This window comes from Notechis scutatus, chromosome 3 (genome assembly GCF_049901735.1).
Source record: "Notechis scutatus isolate UNSWTSFEM ecotype Mainland chromosome 3, rNotScu1.2, whole genome shotgun sequence".
In the NCBI taxonomy this organism is placed as follows: Eukaryota; Metazoa; Chordata; class Lepidosauria; order Squamata; family Elapidae; genus Notechis; species Notechis scutatus.
The window spans coordinates 79,845,163-79,863,640 of record NC_142011.1 but is presented as its reverse complement, the minus strand read 5'-3'; the positions used below and the strand labels follow the sequence as shown (position 1 = coordinate 79,863,640).

Sequence of the window (18,478 nt, the reverse complement as noted above, 5' to 3'; positions counted from 1 at the left end):
TCACTCCACGGTATTAGTTGATGCTGTAGGGTTGAGGAAACATAGGCCAATCTAACCAAATAAGAGGGAGAAATATGGGCGCCATCTTTTTGTAGCACAATCAATTGTGGGTTCATTTGTTTGCTTTTTGTTTAAGATGATATGTGGTTTATAAAGCATGGTTTTCGTTTTAGTGCTAAATGCATATAGGAGCCATATAACTCATCCAACAAAATCTATTGGACTGATGCTCCTCTGATTGGTTAGATTTCAATTTCCATAATCCCCAGATGAAGACTCATTATCTATTTCCTTGGGCATGAGCCAGACCCTGAACTCACATAATATAGCAACCTTACTTAATTTAGGTAAATCTGTGTGTGATCAGTAACCACTGAATGGGCAGCCAACCTGAACTCCATTACGTTGTTCTGAATTCTATCATAGACAAAAGGCAGAATATAGATGAAATTAGTATATCTGAAATCTCTCATACACATTCTTTCTAGGTGAAAAAAAGTAGTTGTTATTCTCTTCCCCCCCAAAAAAATCCCCTCCTCCCACAAAAAAGGACACTCTTTTTTAAAACAAAAATGAAGAATTTTATACCATTTTGTCTGAGTTCCGGTATTTTCTTCTTCTGGAACTACCTGAACACCAATATGTTTCTCTAGCTGCCGAATGGTGAAGTTCTTATCTTGATAGGGCATACAATCCACATAGGCATGTTTGTCAAGTGTGGCATTTCTGTTTTGGAATTTAACCCGAATCCCAAATTCTTTGTGTGGCCGAGAAATCATATATTTAATCTGAAAATCCAATACAAATATTTCTTAGTGAAAGGATTGCTTTGGAGCAGTGTCAGTCCTAGGTGTCAGGATCTGATGGTTACATTATATGACTTGGCCTTTTTTGTGCTTCCTTTATGATCTGGTATTATATTTAAAATGATGCATTAATAGGACAGCTCAAAAGACATAAGGGGTCACTTTACAATAGGTCCATATGATCAGATAGATAACATTATGTGATGGGAATTTTAAAAAGAATTGCAATGAATTTTTTTCTTATCTCCCATGGATAGAACAACAGAACTTTCAGATCATATAGGACAACATACTCCATATACCAGAAGAAATATTTGCTATTTGTACTTTAAAATCATTTCAATCATAAAGGTACTCTTATATTTTTTCTGTGAAGTAAAATCCAACTGCAATAATATATTGCACATTGTTTCCTGTGTTATGCACTATACAATTAACAGCAAGTTTATTGACTCCCGTCAATAAAGTTGTCAGAAGTTAATTGACTACTATATATTCCTAAATTAGTATGCAAAGAAACATAGATGAATTTTGTAATTTTGATTATTGAACAACAATTCCACAAATGGCATGAACAGTAATCCATATTTGCCTAGGTAAATACTGTACTGTACTGTCTTTTTTCTTCCCTCCTTCTCTCTTTTTCTCGATCTCTGTTTCTCTCTTTCTTTTTTGATAAAGAGAAAGAAAGAAAGAAAGAAAGAAAGAAAGAAAGAAAGAAAGAAAGAAAGAAAGAAAGAAAGAAAGAAAGAAAGAAAGAAAGAAAGAAAGAAAGAAAGAAAGAAAGAAAATGGAATATGCAAATGTAGATAAAAATGCATATAGACTTTTCTCCCAGTTTCCTCAAAGTTTGTTTGTTATGGAACCAACATGTTGAAATGTTCAAGAGGCTCATTAAGCTTTCTCATAAATACAGTGGCACCTCAGTACTCATCGCTAATTGGTTCTGGGAGGCACAATGAGTACCAAATTTTTCCCAGAAGGAATAATGTAGGCAGGTAATAGCAATAGCACTTAGACTTATATACCGCTTTATAGTGCTTTACATAGTGCTAAACCGCCCTCTCAAAGCGGTTTACCTTTTGCCCCCAACAATTTGGGTCCTCATTTTACCCACCTCGGAAGGATGGAAGGCTGAGTCAACCTTGAGCCTGGTGGGATTTGATCTGCCAAATTGCAGTAGGAGTAGCTTGCAGTACTGCACTCTAACCACTGCGCCACAGAGGCTCCTAATACTAATAAGTTATAATAAACTAACAATTGATGAGGGACAAAATTTTCATGTCAAAATGTATTGACGACCAAATTTGACGAGTTTCTAAGCAGTTGAGTACCAAAGTACCACTGCAGCTAGAATCTACTTCTACAGAGTATTACAAGGTTACTCCCTTAGATTTTGCTTAATAAAATTAAGTCTTCTCACCCTCCTTATTGATTCCCTGACTGATTCTTCTTCAATTTCCTTTTCACTTCCAAGTGAAACCCAAGGTTTCCACACAGGAGGTTTATAAACTTCTTCAGGCACCCCTTCTTTCACTTCTTCCTCTTCCTCTGGCTCTGGTGGCTATGGAGAGGAAAGTAGTAAGGGTGTTAACATTTAACTTATTGATTTAAAAAAATAAATAAAGGTAAAGACAATTATATTATTCTCTATTCAGAAGACTATTTTTACCCTCTATATCAGTGGTGGCTAACCTTTTCGGGATCCTGTGCCGAAAATTGTGCACGTGCTCACACTCACGCACTTGCGTGCCAGCACTCAGAAGGCAATGCGTGAGGATCCCCCCATGCCCACTACACATGCGCACATGACCCCCCACACACGCTGCCATCTCTGCACATGTGCGTGTATTTCCTGCGCACTCAAGCCATGCATGCCAGATACCCGACAATTAGCTGTTCGGCAGGCAGTGGGCACGCATGTGCAGTGGGGCTCTTCTGGGTGACCTCTTGGGCCACTTCCAGCACGCATGCCATAGGTTCACCATCACGGCTCTATATCATGCACATACCAAATAACTGAACAATCTCTTACATTTAAAAGGTTTTCCTTAGCTTCTTCGGTTGCAATAAGATGAAAGAGTTGTCCATATTTTAATTCTCTGTCAAAGACTAGCAGGAGTTCTTCGCCAGGATAATCCTGTATGAATATAGATAAGTGGATTTTTGTAATTAGAAAAAATATGAGCCAAATAGAACTGAGAAAAGAGAACAGGGTGAGAGACTGAATTTATAACTCAACCCTATGTCAGTTGCTACCCATTGTTTTAATAGTCCACCATTTTTGGCTTTTGAATTTATATTTTTCACATGCATTAACAGAGATATATATCCTCTTCTGCAATATGGTGTGGTTTTTTTAACCAACACATTTAGGCTGACCATTTCTAATCCAAGGATCTCAAAAAACCCAATCCAATGCCATCTAGGATAACTAATATAGACAAGCACATCCAGTTTCAACGGAGAATTGCACTTACAGCATGCCTTGAAGGGTAACTTACTAGTATAACTTTTTTGATAGGGTGGAAGTCAGAAATTGCAGCTCTTGTCTTCATATCATTAATAATATCTTCCTTTTTAATGAGCTTGTAAGGATTTTCAGCTGTTACATCTACATCAGCAGAGCAATTAAATATTTCTTGTGTTTTTTCAGTGAGGACCAAGGGAAATATTTCTGGGTGGCCTGAAAAAAATACAAAATTTTCTTCAATGAATGTGTGTGTGTGCGCGCGTGTAAGAGACAGAGAAAGAGAGTGCCTACTGTATTTACTCCAAAGTTCCACGATGTCACAAACTTTCTAAAATGATAGTGTACTTCTCAATAAGCTCAACATACTCTTTCCCTACATTTTGTAGGACCCTGCCTTCAATGAAGTTACATCAAAATGAAATTATGGCCAGTCATCTGATATTGTAAAACAAGAGTAAATCACCAAGAAAAAAAAAGAGGTTTGTTTTACATTCCAGAAAAACTTTATATTGTAGGGAAGTGTGAGTGTGAGTGTGTTGGGGTAACTGTGTTATTAAGGAAATAATAAACTTCAATGTAAACTAAATGTTGTCTTCCCCTTGGATGATTCTTTTCATATAAAAATCTAGAGCTGCCTGAGGATGTTCTTTAGAAAATATTGACTAAACTAAGAGGCTCTTAGTCCTGAGACTCAGGCTACAGAAAACTACATTTTGATATCAAACCATCAATTGAGTTACTTCAGTCTCAGTAAACTTCAAGCCTTTGAAGTAGGCCAAACTAGTATTACAGGAATACTATAGCCAGAGTTCTCCCCTGTCCCTTTTACACCAAATGGAAACAAAGTGAAGATATTTGGGGTTTCTTTCTGACACTATCCTTTTTTTCAGGATTGAGTTGTAATTTTTCTTTCCTTAATGGATTTTGCATTCCTTCAGAAATATTATCTCCACCTCCTTAAGAACTTAAAGAGTTTGAAATAAACAGCAAAAAGTCAGATAAGATTTTGATCTAAGAAAATTATAAATGGGACAAGGATCCAGTTAAATTTGTAACATTGACTTTTACTGCAAGATTTTGGAATTAACTTAAAAAATAAATAGCTTCTTGTGAAAACAAGATTTATTTGGGCTATTTTAGGTTGTTGTATGTTATGGCAAAGATAAGCAGTTTTATGATATTTGTGCTTAGCTCCACTAAGGTTGACTATAGAAGACATTTTTGTTGATTATTCATTTCATTTATGGCTGGCACAACTGTGCATACTTTATCTACTTATTTATTCTTTAGTATTTAACTTACCCATGCTTGCCACAGATAGATCAGGTTCCTCTTCTTTTTTAACTGAAATAAGAGAAAGGGGTTTTCTGAATCAGGTAGGGTGTGCTTTGTGTTTTCAATTTCTATGTACAATCCACTTGATGAATGATAATTATCAGGACTAGCAGGCTACTGGTGAGGATTATCTTCTGCTAATGTGCTGAAATTCCTATCAAGGCTTAACTAGTAGGGTATCACCATGTATTTTATGTACTGTCTTTGACCTGAAATATTATTTGATTTTGTCAGTGAATTTTATTTGATGAGTTTGAGTATTATGACAGAAAAGGAAATAGAATCTTTCTTCCAATCTTGATTTTATAAATTTCTAATCCCAGACCAGGAACAATCTACCCCCTCATTCCATCATACAACTAAAAAGTTCCAAACATTTTAAGTTTTCCTTACACAGAAGGTAGCCTAGTATCTTGATGTGATGATGACTTGTTACCCTTGTTTGCTGTCTGACTCCCACTATTTTCATGGCTGTATATTTCTCCCAAAAAGTAATAAAATTATATGTATATAATGAATACTAAGAATATGTGTGTGTGTGTGTGTGTGTGTGTGTGTGTGCGTGCGCGTGCGCACACATACACATACACACACACACACAAAGGGGAAAATACTTTCTGACTCCAGGAACAATCTCTTCTCAAGAATGAGCAGAATGGAACATGAGTAGGGAATGGTTCAAAATTACTAAAAGCACCATACTTTTGGCTTACACATATTACATATTCTGGGATCAATTCTTTACTGCCTGATATAGTTTCCTTTCCAGTAAATCCTGAGTCTTAGTAGCAGCTGCTGCGGTCACAGGAAGTAAAGAAAGATCCCTTCCAAAAGCTTCATTTCTGAATTTCAGGATCCAACCCTTGTACAGCATATTCATTCTGCATGCGGATCCATTCTTTCCCAATAAACAATTTATGGGCCTTTCCCTGTGATTCAGTTAAAATGGTTTTTATCTACACTTGGGAACATTGTCCATGGGGTCGCGATGGGTCGGACACAACTTTGCAACTAACAACAACAATCTATACTTGAGCCAGTCACAATATTTCCAGTCCCCACTGTGATCTGGTCTCTATAGTTTCTGGTCTGGTTTGCCATAAAATGTTGGTGTCCTGATTCCAGCTGTGCAGATTGTCTTAAAGCCATTCATTTAACTTTCTGACTTTTGCCTTCCCCCTCTGAAAGTAACCAGCGAAAGAGGGAGGGAGGGAGAATAAAAGGATGGATGGGAGGGAGAAAGGAAGGAAGGAAGAAGGAAGGATCAATATCCAAAAATATTTGAATAAATACACACAAACATTGGCAAAGCATTAGTTGCATTCATCTATTCTTGAATATTTTTTTGTTAATCTTTAGATTAAGACAAACTTTCTTTAGTTCTATATAATATTACACTTACCAGGAGATTTTGGTTTTCCTTTGGCTGACCCTTTAGGGCTTCCTTTTCCTTTGGCTGACCCCTTCGGACTTCCTTTTCCTTTGGCTGATCCCTTAGGACTTCCTTTTCGTTTTGGTGACCCCTTAGCAGTTCCTTTTCCTTTTGGTGACCCCTTAGGACTTCCTTTTTCTTTTGCTGACCCCTTAGGACTTCCTTTTTCTTTTGGTGATCCTTTAGCTTTGCCTTTGCCTTTGCCTTTCTTTGCTGAATCATCACTATCAGGTGAGGTACGCAGTTCAGTAGGTACTGGACTTTCATCCATCTTTTAAATGCTTCTGAAAAATGGACAACAGAAAAATCATATGAGACAGACTGAAATGATGCCTCCCGGTGTCTGTATTTATAACTAAGCTAGTTCATTATGTTTAATTTTATGTAAAGTTGGAGTTAAATAGGAATTACCTAGATAACCTCATCATTGCTTTCAATGGGGATGTGGCTTTGGATCAACTTAGAATCAGTTTTGAAAAAATACAGAGAATACTTCAATTGACTAAGGCGTGAGAAATTCAAGGGTCCATTTGGAACTCTGCAAGATACCTTGAGTGAAATATTGTTAGGATTCCTGAAAATACTATATGTACAATTGTGTTCGAATTATTTGTGCTTTTCATCCCAATTTATCCTGACATTTTGTTTCTGAAAGTTGAAGCAGAAGAGAATAAGTTCTATGAGAAAGGGAAGAGGTATGACACGTAGTGCTAACTACTAATCAACGCACCGATGGAATATATTCTTCATCATCACTGTCCATTTAAGGTTCCTGACCATTTTCATTTCCCAAGTCCTCAGAAGTATTTGCAAAGTTTCAATATTAAAATCCTGGAAAAAAGAGGACAATCACTGTCTGTCCCAACTATTATAGGTCCCTTTATGCTCATTCCACACAAAAGGCAAAACAAAGCTAATTAACTTAATATTTGGTCTTGTCTAAAACTGAAAATTGATAGCATTGAAGAATGTATGCTATCTTTCAGAGTTTGGCACTCCTGTTGAAAATGCCACTGATGTGCAAAATATTCTACAATGTTTTTCTTCAATGCTATCAATTCTCAGTTCTCTGTTAATAGGATCTTACACCTAAACTGGAAAAGCCAGAACTTAGGGGGAAGAAATGGCAAACTGAGGACAGATTCACAAAAACGGAACTGACCACCACAGTGGAATGAAGAGCTGATAAGTAGACTGGCTCTTTGTAATTCTTCTCTGGACAAAGAAAGGACTTGAGAATGCTCATAAGTGCCTAGCTCAGACAGTAGCTCTTCATAGAAAGACTGCAAGACAGCTGTCTCCCATGGGTTTTAGAGTTTTGGGAGATGAAGGAATAGCCATCTCGTTCAAAGTATGGTCAGTCTCTTCAATGGGACCCTGGGTTCACATACTTCCTTTTCTAATCATGTTTGGAAATTGCTTGTTAATTGTTTTGTTGCTATTAGGAACATTTGGATCAACAAGTCCAAAATCACCAGGTTAGTTTCCTTCAATCCTTACCTAGCAAAAGAAGTTTTCAATACAAGTTTTTTTTTTTAATAAACAGCAAAAGAGTGATTAGAACTTTGATTTTGAAAAGTTACAAATGAGTTAAAGGTACAGATGGAATTGAAATAAGATTTTGGAACTAATTATAAAAGATTTTCCACAGAAAAATGCTTTTCTTTTTAATTCTTCTAGAAAAAAATTAAGTGGAAAAATTGGAGTTTGGACCCTAAAAGGAAGTAGAAAGAATTAAAGATTTCAATTAAAGGAGAACCACCTAAATTTGATTTACAAACACTAATGTTTGTGAGGAAGGGGGAAAGTTATTCCTTTATATTTTTCTTTTCTTTTTCTTTTCTCCAATCTTATTTTTCTTGCTTTTCTCTTTTTTATTTTCTGTGCTTATTTTCTTTTCTTTTCTAGTTTTGGAAGTGAAAACCCATCCCTCTCCTAGAAAAATGAAATATTTTAGGATATACTAGAAAGGCAGAATATTTTCCGTAAAAGAGAAGTAGAAACTCAGAGGGGCAGAAACTCAGCCCCCCCCTTTGTTAATGGACCATTAAGGCCTGGGCCAGTCTATTCTACATAACAAAGATCTACCTCCTTCAGGCAGAGCCATTTAATTGACCTTCATTGCACCACCCACCAAGTTTCAACCAAACTTTGCACACAGACAACTTACAAAACTAGCTATGACCTCTGATAGCAACCAATCAGGATACTCTTCCTGTGCCCCAGGAAGGTCAAAGCCAGAGAGGCTATAAAACCCAGGGACTCTCAGCATCTCCCTCCTTTTCTTCACCCAAGAGCTCCAAGGCATGTGATCCTGTCCACCATTAAACCATTTTTCCAAACACCTCCATGTTTCCAGTGTCTTTCTCCCCACTTGGAACTGAACCCAGAAGGATATTTCTTCCAACACTAGTTTGTATTAGTATTATTGTAATTATATTTTTTTTTATAAAATTACTACACAATTTAGAAATGTCAGAGGCAAAATGAAAGAATGAACTGGGTTGTTGGGGATGCCTTAATTGATACATGAATGCTACTCTGAAGGAGAGCAGGATGGCTTCTTCTTAAAGATGGCAATTATTAGACCACATCTTTTGTGGCACATGCTTGATCATTGCAATGCATTCTATGTGGATTCTGACTTTACATCTAATACGAGCACTCATTTGACACAAAATTATAGCCATGTTGATCTTGGAAAAACAATGCATACTCATATTGCACATATAATTAAAGCCCTGAAATGGTTTTTAATTTTTTTTAAAAAAAAAATACGTCCAATAAAGCAAAGTGGATATGTTCTCAGTGAAGCTGTTTTGGTTTCCACACAGGGCTGACAGATAGGAAGTGTGCTTTCTATCCCAAGTTACCTGCTTCATAAACAGCCTCTCTCCAAAGATTCAAACAGGCTTGATCCTGTTTGATCTCCAGCAAAACAACATAATTTTCTTCCAGTTATGGGGCTGTGGAAGCCTGCTTGTATTTGTTATGTGGATAAGGAGATTTTTTTTTTTTATGTGGCCATGTATAATGATTTAATACTATTTAAATGTCAGGGTCAGAAATCACAGGTCTGTTGAGATGGTTGTTTTGTTCCTTAGTAAAGCATGAATGGCCAGATTAACGGGGAATAAGAGTAAAGAATAACTGTAGCACCATCGTGTGGAGACGGCCTACATCACATGGCAGAATTGGACAGAAACAACTTTTTTCCCCAAAGTTTCCCAGGAATGGCATTAACTAGCTTTGAGGTTAGCATCAGTATTTGTTTAATTAAAAGACCTTAACTTTGTTCAGATGTCTTCCCTGCAACTCCATATTACAGGACGGGCATCCCATCAAAATAAGTAGTAAATCAGATTTCAGAAAATGGGAGAGACGCACAAGAATGCTCAATGCCTAAAAATGCCTAAACAGAAAATTTAAAAATGGGTTATTGTAGAAACAAGGACTATTGTTTTGACAATAAGGAACTGAAATAACCCACAGATTGGAAAATATGATTGTTTCTATCAAGTCATCCAAACATTTGAGTCACATGAACAACATTGACGTTTCAGAGATTAATCACTGAGCTATTTTTAGAAAACAATTTGCAAAACCATGCAGAAAGTTCCTATTTATTCCTATGGGATTGCTCTCACATAGTTAAAATGACTATTTTCAGAATAAGTTAAGTTGCACATAAAACTTTTACATGAATAAAAGATAGCAAGCTAGAAGGAATGTACTAAGTAGCAGATGATTATGGTCTGCAATAAAATCTAATGAATGAAATAAAAACAAGAGGAAAAATAGGATTTACTTTTCATGTATTTATAACATTCTTAGCATTATAACATTATAACCTTTTTCTGAGATTTTTTTTTAGACTGCGGTCCTGAGTTTTCTAGAAATTTCTCATTCATGTATTAACCTTGCTTACTTTCTAGCTCCAACAATGATGTTGTGGTGCCACAATTAATTGTTACATTTACTTTTCTGTGCAAGAACTGTTTGCTTACATATTTAACAAAAAAAAAAAATAGGTGTACTCTTATCACAAAGAACACTCTTTGGAGCCTGTAAGGCTGTTAATGATCATGTACATGTGATTTTCAAACATTTGCTACTTTCTCCCTCACACATAACCCTCTGCATTTGTGTGCTCTCAAAGGAAACACAGCAACTCTGTAGTCACTGTCATGTGCTTATAGAGCAGCAATAGTTATGAAACAAGTACTGTGTGCAATGGCACCTCCTTTACATAGGAAAGGAGTGCTTTTCTGCTTCTTCTTGTTGTTGTTCTGTGTTCAGGGAAAGGGAAAGAGGATGCAGGGAAGATAAGGGAGGCTGCAGTAGAGGAGAAGAGAAGAATGTAAAAGGTCAAAAATGTTTTTTTAGTGATGTGCCCAGATCACGTAGACAGCATAGGCAGATTTCTTTGCAATTAATAAATTTGGTCTGAGTAGAGACTAAGTCACAGTCCTGCAAACAACAGAAAAAAAGGGAAAATAGTAATGAAATGTTGGAAGAACACTCCCGTCTTTGGCTGAAGTCCTGCTTTATATTACAGTACCGTGAGGCAGATAGACAGAAAATGAGAAAGAATCGTAAGAGCTCTGTTTGATCAGACCAAAGGCATCTTTATCCGAGCATCATGTTTCCATTAGGGCCAATCAGAACCCTCTCAATGTAATGTTTAAGCAGGACGCAGGAGCAACAGGTCCCATCTGCAGTTATGCTCCAGCAATCCATATTTGAAATTGCATTACTTCTAATCCTGGAGGTTTTATATAGTCATTACAAAAAGAAGTCACTAATTGATTCCACCCCCCTCTATGACTATATTTATCCCTCTTTTGATTGCCCTCTACTCTTATTTATTCAGGATAAAGTTGTCTTTCAAAGTTGCTCTTTCCAAGGATGCTCACAAAATCCTAAACATTTACAAACTGATATCATTGTAGCATGATATAAATCCCAACACTGTTTACTACTGGTATAAAGATATAAGAGCAGCAGTAGCCTAAGAACAATGCCCACGGTATGAAATGATCTAATGCCAAAAAAAAAAAAAACCAAAATGTCAACAAAAACACCAAAGGTACAAGTACAGAGTAGGTGAAACCAGGCTCAAAAACAGTAACTGTGAGAGGAATCTTGGAGTCCTAGTGGACGGTCACAAACATGAACCAGCAGTGTGCAGCAGTAGCCAAAAAAGCTAATACAATCCTTGGTTGTATAAGCAGAAGCATGGAATCAAAATCATGTGAAGTATTAGTACCGCTTTATGCAGCCTTAGTAAGACCACACCCGGAATTCTGCATTTTACAAAAAAGATGTTGAGACTTTGGAAAAGTGCAAAGAAGAGCAACTAGAATGATTAAAGGATTGGATACAAATGAACTTTTTTTTCTGCCTGCCCTCTTAGAAATGAATGGAAGTTTTGATGGAGCAAAGTGTGTATCAGGTGCATCTATTCCTGGACCAGGAGGGCCTCCCCACTGTTACTTGTGCCTTTATGACCTACTGGACTACCTCAATGCACCCTAGATGGGGCTGCCCTTGAAGAAATTTGATTTGGTGCCAGATTTTTGTTGTTTTTAATGCGTGTAGTTTTAGAATATGTAGTAATATGGCTTTTATGCTATTTTAACTTTTGATTGGGACCTGCCCCAAGTTGGTTATAAGATGGGTGGCTATATAAATGTTTTAAATAAATAAAACATTTGAAAGTTTCAACTTGTCCAGAATGTGGTAGCATGGGTAGCAAATGACATGGTTATTTGGTGAATGTAACACCATTATTCCATTAACTTTTGCCAGTATATGTCTGGGTCAGGGGTGGGATCCAGAGGTGGTATTCAGCAGGTTCTGATCAGTTCTGGAGAACCGGTAGCAGAATTTTGAGTAGTTTGGAGAACCAGAAAATTCCACCTCTGACTTTACAGTATCCTTCCCCTGCCACGCCCACCAAGCCATGCCCACAGAACTGGTAGAAAAAAAAATTGAATCCCACCACTGGTGAGATCTGACCGGTGTAACTACCGGTTCAGTGATTTTACGTTTTGCGTAAATTTGGGTTTGAATGTTTTTCAATTGCTTTGTATTTTAATTTTTGTAATGTTTGTAGTTGTTTTTATTTTAATTTTGTTCACCATCCAGATTGACTTGTTGAAATACACTACTATATAAACTGAATAAATAAATGATCATCAAGCTCATTTAGAGAGGAGAAATTCCTGGCTGTTTCCACAAACTGCGACTTCAACTATAAGTCAACATTTCATGTTTTGGAACAACAAAAATATAATTCCATCTTTTCAATCACCTGTTATTTTGTTTCCTTTGTAAAGTGGTATGGACTAATTTGTGCATTCAACTCCCTTCATTCCAGTATTTAAAAAAATGACTGACAGATGGTTGTGCTAGAAAACTAAGCTATCTTAGGCCAGAAAAGGGAAGAAAAATAGAGTAAGAGCATATTCTTATAATTAGCTAATGAGGGGAAATATTTAACCTTACAAAACTGAACCAGCATGTTGCTAAGTATGCAAGGATGGGGATGGTTAATTAGTTATCAGCAAAGACATGAATGTTGTTTGTTCCAGGAAGGAAGAATGATTAATTGGCACTGGGATTGAACTGTTTTAATGTCACTTTACTCATTAGAGATTAAAGATTGCAATTTGTTTTGGGGCAAAAAAACCTGAATCATCAAAAGACACAGGTGTTTAAAAAAAATCCCCTTAACCCAAAAACCAGTAACAACAACATGAGAAGTTCAGAAAAAGAGATGTTACAGCCTTTAGGGTTCCCTCTTTGTTTCACTGGATAGATGCCTTCTGCTCTTGTGCTAAATCTAAAAATGGTCTAGTATTAAGTTCTTTTAATTATTGCTTTTTTGTTACATTTGCATTTACATTTTTTACTCTTCAATTTTGTTTCTAAATGGTGGCAATTTTGTGAGCTTCACTTTAACTGTTCTGTAGAGGTTAACAGGGTAAATACCAAAACTTAATATTATTCTTTTAAGTGAAAACTAGGAATATCAGTGGATGCTATGCTAGTCTTCTATATCAAATCACTGTTCCTGCTTATTATACGTGGCTGTCAATCTGCTATAAAATTCTGCAGAATTGCTACCCTTTGAATCAGTGGTGGGATTCAAACACTTTTACTACCGGTTCTGTGGGTTTGGCTTGGTGGGAGTGGCAGGGAAAGGATACTGGAAATTCTCCATTCTCACCCCACTCCTGGGGGAAGGTTACTGCAAAATCCCATTTCCTCCCCATCCCACTAATCAGCTTTCCAGTTCCGTTTTCCTGTGCAGGACAACAAAAGAAGACCCAGCTGATCACCTGGGACTCGGGAGGCAGAGAATAGATGGGGGTGGGGCCAGTCAGAGGCGGTATTTGCCGGTTCTCCTAACTACTCCAAATTTCCGCTACAGGTTCTCCAGAACTGGTCAGAACCTGCTGAATACCACTTCTGCTTTGAATCTGCCTGGCTTTAGGAAAGCCTTCTCTGGAGATCCACCATGTAGCCTTCTTTGTTCTAGCACCTAGTCTTCCAAATGCTCTCTCTAACACCAGTTGTGTTTCGTGTTAAGTGGCTTTTTTATTTATCCATTCTTTTCAATATATTTAATCCATAAGATAATAGTTTTACTTGGCCTTCATAGTTTTTATGATTATTTGTTCTTGTAGCTGTTGATTTTTTTTAGATTTTTTTTTAATGGTTCCTGATTTTATATCCATTCCAAAATTTAATTTCATTGAATAACATGAAGAGTGAAGCTTTCTTAGTGTATAGCTGTTGTAAAAAAAGCCACATACCAAACCGACGATTATGACTGCATATGTTGTCAGTTCCAATGTTGCCACATATTATACAAATATTATACAAATCTTGGGATGGCTACATCTTGGACTACTCCTGTTATTGCATCAGAATATTGCAGAGCTGGAAAAAGGTACAACAGATTTTTCCCATCAGAAAATATGGTTTGGACCTTTACTTTAGTGGTGGGATTCAATTTTTTTTACTACTGGTTCTGTGGGCGTGGCTTGGTGGGCACGGCAGGGGAAGGATACTGTAAAATTTCCAGTCAGAGGTGGTATTTGCCGGTTTTCCGAACTATTCAAATTTTCCGCTACCGATTCTCCAGAACTGGTCAGAATCTGCAGAACCCATCAAATCAAATAGATTGGAGCATCCTGTAAAGGCAATATGTTTATCTGGATATTTTCTGTGTATTTTATTGTATTTTCTTTTCCCTATTTTACCCCAAAATTAGATCCTGTATTTTTTTATATAGCCATAAGTAAGATTAATCAATTATCTGCCTGTCTCTGCCTGCCTTTCTGTCTTTATGACAGAAAGTGAGGCAAATGTCATTATGAAAGATGCATGAACTTAGCTGAAGGTTAGAAAAGTTTGCATTGGAATAAATTTCAATGTCTTTTATTAACACTTAACACATGTGAATAAGAACACAGCCTTTTAAAACTGTCACTGTTACATCATGTATCCAGACATTTGTATTCTTAAGATAATAGTATTTTAAATTAATCTTTCAAGGTTTTGTATCACATAGACATGATAGCTGATTTTCCTAACCATGGTTTGTATTATATTTTACATAATTATAGCCAGAACTTTTAGCAAATGAGCATATATTCCTCCACATTACCCATTTAGTAGACAGTCAAGCAGTATAGAGATTACTTGATTGGGCCAACATCATTCCAAGCTATTTAATTAACCATAGTTTATTTAACAAGCTATAATTGACTAGCTTCATACATCATGCTAAGTCATAAATGATAATGCACAATGGCTATCTTGCATAAGATGCTAAATTGCATACCAAATACCTGCATGCAATGTATAAAACTGGTCATTATATGCAGTACAGTATATACTGATTCTACCATGCTGAGGAAATTGTCCCTTGGCTTGCAAGCACAGCTATGCCAAGTCAAAGAGTCTTGAACAAATCTAAACAAAGTCCTTAGCACTTTGTGCTGCCTTTCCCCAATTTCCCATATTTCTTCCCTTATTTCTCTCCCCAGATATTTTCTCAAGAAGAGGAGGATATAACCCAGAAATTGCACAAATCCTTTGCATTTTGAAGATATAAAGCAATCAGAAGGAAATTTCTTTTAAAAAAAGGTCTTAAAAGGACTTTGAATACAAGACAATTGCATTAGATTAAGGAAAATGTAAAGTCATCTTTGAGTCACATTTGATTCCTGATGATTCCAGGAAATTGTCTATATAACATTCTCATCAGCAATATAGAAGTGATTTGTACTTGTCTTCTCCAAGATATTTTCCACCTCCAATCAAAACATATAGTCCTGGGATTTTCCAGTGGGCTCCCATCCAAACATGGACTTGGTCCAAAGTCATTTAAATATTGCCACTTATCAGTATTATTAAACTCCATCAGAGCCAGATAACACCTGGGTTCACTCATCACACTAAGTCAGTAGTTCTCATCCTTTGCAACTTTAAGCTCTATGGACTTCAGTTCCCAGAATATACTGGCTGGGGAATTCTGGGAGTTGAAGTCATTATAGCTTAAAGTTGCCATGGTTGAGAAACACTTTTAAGTCAGGGATTTAAAATCTGTTTATCTAATAAGCTATAGTGTTAGCTGGTTTAGAATGTCATGAACCCCCTTCCTTCCTTCCTTCCTTCCTTCCTTCCTTCCTTCCTTCCTTCCTTCTTCCTTCCTTCCTTCCTTCCTTCCTTCCTTCCTTCCTTCCTGAATTTGAATGGTGAAGGAAGGACATACAGGTGAAACTTGAAAAATTAGAATATTGTGCATTTATTTCAAGAATGCAACGTAAAAGGTGAAACTAATAAATGAGATAGACTCATTTCATGCAAAGCAAGATAGTTCAAGCCGTGATTTGTCATAATTGAGATGATTATGGCTTCCAGCCAGGGGTGGGATTCTACCAGTTCGCACCTATTTGCAAGAACTGGTTGTTAACATTCTAAGCAGTTCGGAGAACCGGTTGTTAGAAGAAATTACTAGCCTAATCCTGTATGGAAAGCAGGAAGGAAACATTCTGGTGTTGCTTCCAGAAACTGCCTCTCCGTTAGCCCTTATTACATTCTTGGCAGGACTAGACTTCCTGTCTCAGGAACGTCTCTGGAGTTATTTTTCCCCTCCTTTGCTGGTACTCTGCTTGTGTGGAGTGACCATTGAAAAAAGTGACTTATGACCGTTTTTCACACTTACAACTGTTGCAGCATCCCCACAGTCACAAGAGGCCAGGCGAGGAGATGTGTGCCTCGATGTGAGTGATGTTGAGTTGGCCATGCCCAGCCAGTAACATGACCACCAAGCCACGCCCACCAACTAAGCCATGCCCACAGAACCAGTTGTTAAAAAATTTGAATCCCACCCCTGCTTACAGCTCATGAAAACTCCAAATCCACAATTTCAGAAAATTAGAATATTACATGCAATCAATAAAACAAGGATTGTACATAGAACAATACTGGGCCTCTGAAAAGTATAAGCATGCATATGTACTCAGTACTTGGTTTGAGCCCCTTTTGAAGCAATTACTGCCTCAATGCAGTGTGGCATGGAAGCTATCAGTCTGTGGCACTGCTGAGGTGTTATGGAAGACCAGGATGCTTCAATAGTGGCCTTCAGCTCTTATGCATTGTTCGGTCTCATGTCTCTCATCTTTCTCTTGGCAATGCCCCATAGATTCTCTATGGGGTTCAGGTCAGGCGAGTTTTCTGGCCAATCAAGCACAGTAATCCCACGGTCATTGAACCAGGTTTTGGTGTTTTTGGCAGTGTGGTCAGGTGCAAAGTTGTGCTGGAAAAAGAAGTCAGCATCCCCATAAAGCTCGTCTGCGGAAGGAAGCATGAAGTGCTCCAAAATCTCCTGGTAGACGGCTGCGTTGACCCTGGACTTAATGAAGCACAGTGGACCAACACCAGCAGATGACATGGCTCTCCAAATCAACACAGACTACGAAAACTTCACACTGGACTTCAAGCATCTTGCAGTGTGTGCCTCTCCATTCTTCCTCCAGACTCTGGGTCCTTGGTTTCCAAATGAGATGCAAAAGTTGCTCTCATCAGAAAAGAGGACTTTGGACCACTGAGCAAGAGACCAGGTCTGTTTTTCTTTAGCCCAGGTAAGATGCTTCTGGCGTTGTTTGTTGTTAAGGAGCGGCTTGACAAGAGGAATATGACATTTGAAGCCCATGTCCAGAATCCGTCTGTGTGTGGTGGCTCTTGATGCACTGACTCCAGCCTCAGTACGCTCCTTGTGAAAGTCCCCAACACTTTTGAATGGCCTTTTCCTGACAATCCTCTCCAGGCTGCGGTCATCCCTGCTGCTTGTGCACCTTTTTCTTCCACACTTTTCCCTTCCACATAACTTTCTATTAATGTGCTTTGATACAGCACTTTGGGAACATCCAACTTCTTTTGCAATTACCTTTTGAGGCTTTTCCTCCTTATGGATGGTGTCAATGATGGTTTTCTGCACAACTGTCAGGTCAGCAGACTTTCCCATGATTGTGATTCCTATTGAACCAGACTGAGAGACCATTTAAAGGCTCATGAACCCTTTGCAGGTGTTATGGCTTAATTAATTGATTAGAGTGGAACACTTTGAGCCTAGAATATTGAACCTTTTCACAATATTCTAATTTTCTGAGATTGTGGATTTGGGGTTTTCATGAGCTGTAAGCCATAATCATCTCAATTATGACACATCACGGCTTGAATTATCTTGCTTTGCATGTAATGAGTCTATCTCATATATTAGTTTCACCTTTTACATTGCATTCCTGAAATAAATGAACTTTTGCACGATATTCTAATTTTTCGAGTTTCACCTATATAGGCTCTGCTTTAGGTAGCAAAATGTCTTAGGATTGTCCTGATTAAGATAAACCAACTCTCTTGTTTCAGCTGCCCTAGGTTCCCATTGACAAAAAGCCAGCAATGCTGCAAAACTACTATGAGCGAGTCCGGGATTCATTCAGCTCTTTGATAAGGTGGAAGGAAGCCACTATTTCCCTATCTGTGCAATGGGTACACAAATAACTATGTAGCTTTAGTCCTGGCACAATGAAGAGAAAATGTGGAAACAATGCTTGCCAGTCTGGGCTCCATTCCTTTGGAGCGGGCTACAATTCCCAGTAGGACAGCCTGTGAACGTGTTGTTATGTAGTCCAGCTTTTCGAGAGGGGGAAAGGATGCTTCAGTTGGGCACAAGTTTGTTTGTTGTTTCAAACTCCCGAGGGAGCTTTGTTCCCACTACGCCCCTTTTCCCTCTCTCAGAGATCACTACTTACCGCTTATGAAGTTATTCTCCGTTTTTTACTCCCCCTTTCTTTCTTTCTTTCTTTTTTTCTTTTCCCTCCCTCTGAAAGCTCCTTTTCGCAACAGGCGTCG

At 37.7% G+C, this 18,478-nt stretch overlaps 1 protein-coding gene across 1 annotated transcript in view; it reads right to left on the bottom strand.

The window, feature by feature from the left end:
- Positions 1-18,478, bottom strand: part of DNAI3 (dynein axonemal intermediate chain 3) — a 42,101-nt gene extending 23,623 nt beyond the window's left edge. The window contains exons 1-7 of the mRNA XM_087960560.1: positions 18,379-18,478; positions 6,017-6,330; positions 4,582-4,623; positions 3,311-3,492; positions 2,842-2,946; positions 2,230-2,370; positions 589-788 (exon numbers count right to left, since the gene is read on the bottom strand). Of these exons, the coding sequence (XP_087816686.1) occupies positions 589-788; positions 2,230-2,370; positions 2,842-2,946; positions 3,311-3,492; positions 4,582-4,623; positions 6,017-6,317 (971 nt within the window). The 5' untranslated portion in view covers positions 6,318-6,330; positions 18,379-18,478. The remainder of the gene's footprint in view (positions 1-588; positions 789-2,229; positions 2,371-2,841; positions 2,947-3,310; positions 3,493-4,581; positions 4,624-6,016; positions 6,331-18,378) is intronic.